The 7,633-nt window shown below is 35.5% G+C and overlaps 1 protein-coding gene across 1 annotated transcript; it reads right to left on the bottom strand.

Annotated features, from left to right (window-relative positions):
* Positions 1–2,262: 2,262 nt before the first annotated feature.
* Positions 2,263–5,720, bottom strand: ThrRS (threonine--tRNA ligase). The gene is given in 6 exon segments (XM_018457422.1): positions 2,263–2,418; positions 2,539–2,828; positions 2,911–4,345; positions 4,348–4,447; positions 5,050–5,136; positions 5,566–5,720. Coding segments are annotated over 6 exon segments (2,109 nt in total). The 5' UTR covers positions 5,617–5,720; the 3' UTR covers positions 2,263–2,272.
* Between the last annotated feature and the right edge of the window lie 1,913 nt (positions 5,721–7,633).

Below are 7,633 nucleotides of genomic sequence, written 5' to 3'. Positions count from 1 at the left end.
GATGATCAAATGTCACACTATATGATATATATGCGGTGAAAATACATCTTTCAATAATAACGTGAACAACAATAACGTTACTGATGATGCGAAGAATTATTACTGCGCTAAAAGAAAAAATGTCGATGAAAAATATTTTGCGCATGTGTATCGACCTATCGACTCGACGTCGTGATTCGTGATTATCGTAAACAATATCGTTATATCAGTGTAGAATGTGTAGATATTTCGAAGCGTACGCATCCCATTCAAATATTCATGACATGTGCTGGCATAAAAGTCAATAGTCTTACTTATCATGATATTAATGCCCGATTGCATCAACATTATTTTGACTTAAAACTTGCTCACTCGCTCTCTCTTTTTAAAACCGAGAGAGAGAGAGAGAGAGAGAGAGAGAGTTTTAAGCTTCGCTTAAAGCCCGTATCAGACTACTGACTCTGCAAGCCGACCCGACTGCCAACTCTGGCTGTTTACTAATAATGGACCAATCACATTGAATCAGTCTTATTGTGATTGGTCCATTATTGATCGGCAGAGTTGGCAGTCGGGTCGGCCTGCAGAGTCGGTAGTCTGATACGGACTTAAAGTAACGTTGGTGCAATCGAATCTAATAGCGTTTTCGATTGGGAAAAAGTTAATGCACACCAGTGCGCACTCAGTTCACACCAACACTGTACGAGTTCCATGGGTTGCACTGAATAATGCAAGTTCAAAATAACACGCCAAGATTTTCAGTGCTAAAGCTGAAATGCCATTTCGAGTTGTAAGATTGTAAAGACTTGATTAGACTGCAGGAAGAACGCAGAAAAATAATTTCGACATCTCATATTCATAACTTTAAGTAATGATTTTGTACTATATGTAATTAAATAATATATAAGATATCAAGAATATCATATATGTACATACTTATCAATAATTATACACATTTGCATGCTATAAATTATAGATTTGCTTGTCCCTATTATATATCCTTTTATCTTATACAAAACGATGCACTGATATCCTATATATGTATCCAGTGCACTAAAGTGGCACTGTCAAAATATCTCGTGCCACTTAAGCCCATGGCACATACAAAAACGTAAGGCCGTAAGACATAATCAGTAAGCGAATTGGCCAATCACGATAGAGACTGTAAGGCCAGTAGCGAATCCAATCTTACGATTTCTTTATTGCTTACGTATTACGGCCTTACGTTTTTGTATGTGCCATGGGCTTTAGTGCGCACTGAGTGCGCACTACGCGAGTGTCGTGCGGTCAAATGAACACGTGACACTAGCTAAGTGCGCATTGACATTGCCAATCGAACACGCTCTTGACATTGAGTGCAGCTAGTGCATCCCAATTGAAAACGATATAAGTCTCTCTTTTTCGCAAACAGCAGAAAGAGAATTCAGAAATAAACGAAATTTTTGATATTATAATGTTCAAAGTTTTATTGCACAAAAGCAATTAAATTTACAGATTCTAAAGGCTTATCAAGTTAAGAATACGGAGATGGAGAAAGCAGATATTTGTAGTATAAATATTTAGTTGTACTTGAATGTGTATTAAAAGAATGAAAGATCAAGGTCTTAGTAACTAATATATGGAAAAAAGATACAGCGATATATCTTTTTTTTTACATGATATATGTATATTTATTACAGTTAAAGTGTTAACTTTAGTAAATGTATAAATACACTGAGTTAACACTTTGACTGTGACATATAAATAATATTGATCAGAGAAACATGAAATAGATTATTTTTATAAATGTTGTCAAATCATGATTAGCATTGTGTAACAATAAAATAAATCAAGTTTTTTAATTCAATGATTGATCAATCGCATTATGCGAAAATGCAGCTTCTGTGGAGCAATATATGTGCAGCATAATTCGATTGATCAATTCAATTAAAATCAATTGAATTAAAACATTTGTCTATAAATATATAGATAATAATATGTAGAAACGCAGTAATTGATAATCGCTATATTATAATGAAACACAATGTATACGAAGAATGACCAAATATTTAATCACATAATAAATGTTGCACAATGCGTAAAATGTACATAAATAATAATCCCTAACTTAATTTTCATATTTATGGAAAGAGAATAATCTGTACATATAAAATTAAAAATATATATTTTCTTAAACATAAAAAGAATTCACTGAAAAAAATGGATTCATCCCGTTATTAAGTTTATTATAGCTTTAGCAAGATATTGTGCAATAAAAATAAATAAATTTACTTTAAAAAATTGCTGAATCAAGATTTTATTTTAATTCGCCACTAGAGTCTCTCGTTTCTTTCAGAATTTTCAACTTTGTAATTAATTCGTCCACTGCCATTTCACCGTGTACTACATTGTCTCTCGTTCTAATATTCACCGTGCCAGCGTTACGTTCCTTCTCTCCCACAACTATAATAAAAAATTATTAGTTATTATGCTAAGATAACGAGACATCAAACGATAATATATATACCTACAATTCTATACAAGTTCTTTTATAATTTTATTTATCAAGAGCTTAGTACGTACCGAGTATGAAGTTAAACTGTGCAAGCTGAGCATTACGAATCTTCTTGTTTAGAGTGTCACTCGGATCAATGTCGATTTCGACCATAACGCCAGCGTCCCAGAGTTTCTGTTTCACTTCGAAGGCATAATCATCGAATTGCGATGCTACCGGCACAACCATCGCTTGTCGCGGAGAAAGCCAATACGGCCATTTACCGCCATATGATTCGGTTAGAATCGCAATCATGCGTTCTACAGAGCCCAGAATAGCTCTGTGTATGATGACCGGTCTAGTTTTCTCTCCAGCTTCGCTATAAATATATAACAAGAAAATGTGAATGATTCATATCCAAATTTTTTAAACCAAAATTTAAGTTTATAATGAATACTTACTTAACGTAAGATAAATTGAACCTAATTGGCAACTGGAAATCTAATTGTATTGTGGCAGTCTGATGAGGCCTTTTAAGTGCATCCTGGATGGTAATGTCGATTTTAGGTCCATAGAATGCACCATCTTCAGGATTAAGGCTCCACGGTTGACCAAATGCGTTCAAACTCTCTTCTAATGCTTTCTCGGCCTCATTCCAGACTTTTATATCCCCCAAGAACTTTTCGGGTCGCGTAGATAGACATAAATTGAATGTAAAACCAAGAATGGAATAGACATGCCATAGAAAGTCGAGAGCGCCACTTATCTCGTCTTTAATTTGCTCTATAGAACAGAATATGTGCGCGTCATCCTGTTGGAACCGTCTCACTCTGGTAAGACCAGTTAATGCACCTGACAATTCGTTGCGATGCAACACCCCGAAATCTGCAAATCTGAGCGGCAGTTCGCGCCAAGATCTGCATCGAACGTCGAAAATCATGCAATGACCCGGACAATTCATGGGCTTGAGTGCAAAAGTTTCCTTTTCCACATCGAAAGAAAACATATTTTCCGCGTAATGCTGCCAATGTCCCGAAGTCTGCCATAATTTGCTATTGAAAATGTTCGGGGTGACCACTTCTTGAAATCCTCTCTTTCTATACTCGGAGCGAATAAAGTCAACCAGGGTGCTATGTATGTATGCACCACGTGGTTGGAAGAAACAAGATCCGGGCGAAAGTTCGTGGAAGAAATACAGCTCCTGCTCCTTTCCGATCTTCCTATGATCTCGTTTGGCCGCCTCTTCCTGAAATTTTTCCCATTCCTTCAATTGTTTAGTATCCGGAAAACTTATTCCATATAATCTCTGCAGTGACTCAGCATTAACATTTCCCTCCCAATACGTGGACGAGTTCTTCGTGATCTTCATGGCCTTAATCTTTCCCGTATGTCTAACGTGCGGTCCCCTACATAAATCGATCAGCGGACCGCATCTATAAACCGTAGTGGTAGACGTTTGTATTCTGTCATTTATAATCCGTACTTTGAACTCATTGTACTTGAACATTTCCAAGAGATCTTCCTTGGTCATTTCTAGCCGTTCAAACGGTTGTTTCTCTTTAACTATATTCTTGTATAGACCCTCTAAATATGGAAAGTCCGTGTTGGAAATTCCCTTATCACCCAGGTACATATCATAATAGAAGCCATTCTCAATAGGAGGACCGTAACAAAGACAGCCGCCATAAACTCTTTCCATAGCTTCCCCGAGGACATGAGCACTGGAATGCCAAAACACTTGCTGACCTTCTGCATCATCAAACTTCAGCAGCTGCAGTTTGCAATCAAATTCTAGAGGTCTGTCAAGATCCCATAATTCATTGTTGACTTTTGCGATTACAGTATTATCTGCCAATCCTTGGCTAATACTTTTTGCAACATCATAAGGAGTAGTACTCTCTTTCCATCCGGAAGAGTTACAGTTATATTTACAGGAGTCTTTGCTCCTATTGTCTCTTCGTACTCCTTTTTCAATTTATCCCATAATACAATACGGTCCTATATAGATAAAATTGCATCTTAAAATAAAGATCTAATAATTATATCTTAAATTCAAGAATTATTAATAAATACACTACTGTTTATTAATTTCAATACATCTTCAGACTCACTGTTTTGAAACTGATTCGTCAACACATATACAGTTAGCCTAGTTTCTTCGAAAATTACAATTTATAAAGATTTTTATATAAATAATGTATAAATATGATGCACTCTAAAAGTGCTTATAACAGCAAGTAGATTTATTTCTGTACGAAACATACACTATGTTAGTATGTTCATCCTTTATAGAAAAATCAACAAGTCTGAAGGTATATTGAAATCAATGAGCAGTAGTGTAATTATAGAAAAGATCAGTTTTTAATATATTAGGTTGTCGTTTTTTCAAAAGATATTTATAGAAGAAAAAATGATACGAACTTTCCATGGTAATATTTATGTTTAAATTTTCTTAAATTTATTTAACTTACTCATAACGCATAGAAAAATATTACAATTTAAAATATAACAGTAATTATATTTAGAAAGCTTAAAAGTGTGTGTATTTAAATTTTTGATATATTAGCACTTAATTAAGTTAATTTATTAATGAAGTTTACTTGAATATAGGAGGGCCAAGGATTAAGCTCTGATACAGACTTCTCCACTGGAGCATGTTTCTTCTTCAGTGCCTTCATTGATTTCGCCTGAAAACAAAATATTCGAAATAAAAACCGTTCGAGTTTGAATGACAAATTAAATGACGCAAAGGATTGTCAGGTGAGCGTTATACGTCAGGCGACACTTGGCGTGAAACAATGCTCATAGGTTACGTCGGATTATCGATCCTGACGTCAATGGTTGGTTACATGTTACAAACAAAAGACGTGTTCTAACATAATTTTATTGTTAGACAATAAGAGTAACAACGAATTCAAGAGCTACAGCGTAATAATTGCACGAAAAGGAATCAAACAGGCAAGAAAAAAACATCTTAACCAACCCGAACATGTGTCCACTTAGTACCACCATAAACAGTCCTATAAATGTGAAAACGTAAACTCGTTTGCATAGTTTAACGGTATTCAAAAAAACGAGACAAGTACGAGTTGTATATAAAGTTGGAAGATTCATGCCTTATCCTCCAAGGTCAGATTTTGCACGTTGACTACCACGTTATCGCCCATGTTGAAGTATCACACGATCAGTGATCAGACGCAGGCCGGTTCAAAACTGAATCCAACACACCCAGTGTTGCCAGATGGCCACAGCCAAAACCCCCCACAAGCAATGCCAATTCCCCTAGATGAACAAAAAACCCCCCAAAAATTTCAAGCGAGTTTCCAGGTTCAATGAATGGGTGCATTCAGTACTACACCGCTCATTGAGCGCTTAGTGAGCGTTTGCATCTTATTGGCATATTCCGTTAGAACTAAAAATATAGACCAAACAGATACAAGAGCTCACTGAGCGCTCAGTGAGCGGTCGTGGTACTGAATGCACCCACCAATATCGTTTTCGATTGGGGTGCACTAGCTGCACTCAGTGTCAAGAGCGTGTTCGATTGGCAATGCCAATGCGCACTTAGCTAGTGTCACGTGTTCATTTGATCGCACGACACTCGCGTAGTGCGCACTCAGTGCGCACTAAGTGGCACGAGATATTTTGACGGTGCCAGTCCAGTGCACTGGATACATATATAGGATATCAGTGCATTGTTTTATATATGATATTCTTGATATCTTATATATTATTTAATTACATATAGTAAAAAATCATTACTTAAAGTTATGAACATGAGATGTCGAGGTTATTTTTCTGCGTTTTTCCTGCAGTCTAGTCAAGTCCTTACAATCTTATAACTCGAAATGGCACTTCAGCTTTAGCACTGAAAATCTTGGCGTGTTCTTTTGAATTTGCACTATTCAATGCAACCCATGGAACTCGTCCAGTGTTAATGTGAACTGAGTGCGCACTGGTGCGCACTAACTTTTTCCCAATCGAAAACGCTATAAGATTAGCTTCTGAAAAAATATGCATGTATCAGTAAACAACTATGTATTTGTTACAGTACAATTTACAGAACATACTGCAAAACAGAACTTACAGAACATACAAACGATGAATTCTTTGGTTCCCAAGTAAATCCATTAATTTTCCGAATATTACTGATCCATATAGATTTTCTTTCTATGTTTGTGGGAAAACTATGGAGCATGACATTACATCATCGTTTTCGTCTCTTTTTCTTATCTTTTGTTTTTATTTTTATATTTATTACTACATGTATACAGCACTTCATTCTGAGGAAGAAAAACAATGACAAAAAACTTGATAAAAATTCTTTTTTCAAATAAAGTTTATGTTTAATAAAAATTTAAATAAATAACAGTACTTACATTACAGTTAATAGTTATCTTCTGACTATATAACCTATTAACAAGTAAATTTATATTCCGGAATATCACAACATTATTATCGTTAATCATAACTCGGAAATGATATCAGAATATAACTCGGATGTGATATCGGAATATCATAACTAGAGCCCGGATTAAAGTTCTGAGATTGCGTTGCTCGTAGCTAGCTCTCCCCACTTACAATTCGCCCAAGGCTACGACGCGGTGTAGTATCGAGTGGGGATATCAGCGTAACAATCTTTTAATATATTTTTCCGTAAAGTCGATTCCGAGGGTATTTTCTTCTGTGTATACTTTTGCAGAAACCTACGAAAATGTTTGTTTTCCAATTTCCAAAAAGGAATGTCTGGCGCAATCATTGCAGTACACAGATCTCTTTGAAAATCATATTTAGAAATTGGATTGTTTAACATTTCCTCGTTTTCGGTATCAAACGATTCATTTTGCATTCTCATACATTTCATGTCTTTTTGAGGCTACATGTTTAACGAAAGCACTCCTTGCAATGGTATGCATGTCAATATGACATATTTTACAAAAGATTGAAGCGTTCTTAATGGAAAAAAATTTTTCCCGAATTCCTTTAAAATTTCCGAACTTTTTTCAGGAACATATCGTCATTTTCTAGACATAATGACTAGATAAAAGAATAACGTAGAAAGCTATTCTAACAAAACTAGGACAACAATTACTCAAAGTGTAATATTAGAGAAAGAATTTTGTTTTTGCAAGGCCTTGGGGCTCAAAGTCGCTTCTTATCACGGTGTAATATGTATTGTGTTTC

The sequence above is a fragment of the Mycetomoellerius zeteki genome, unplaced genomic scaffold (assembly GCF_001594055.1).
Source record: "Mycetomoellerius zeteki isolate Tzet28-1 unplaced genomic scaffold, Tzet1.0 scaffold636, whole genome shotgun sequence".
Taxonomy (NCBI): Eukaryota; Metazoa; Arthropoda; class Insecta; order Hymenoptera; family Formicidae; genus Mycetomoellerius; species Mycetomoellerius zeteki.
This window is presented reverse-complemented; position numbering and strand designations above follow the sequence as displayed.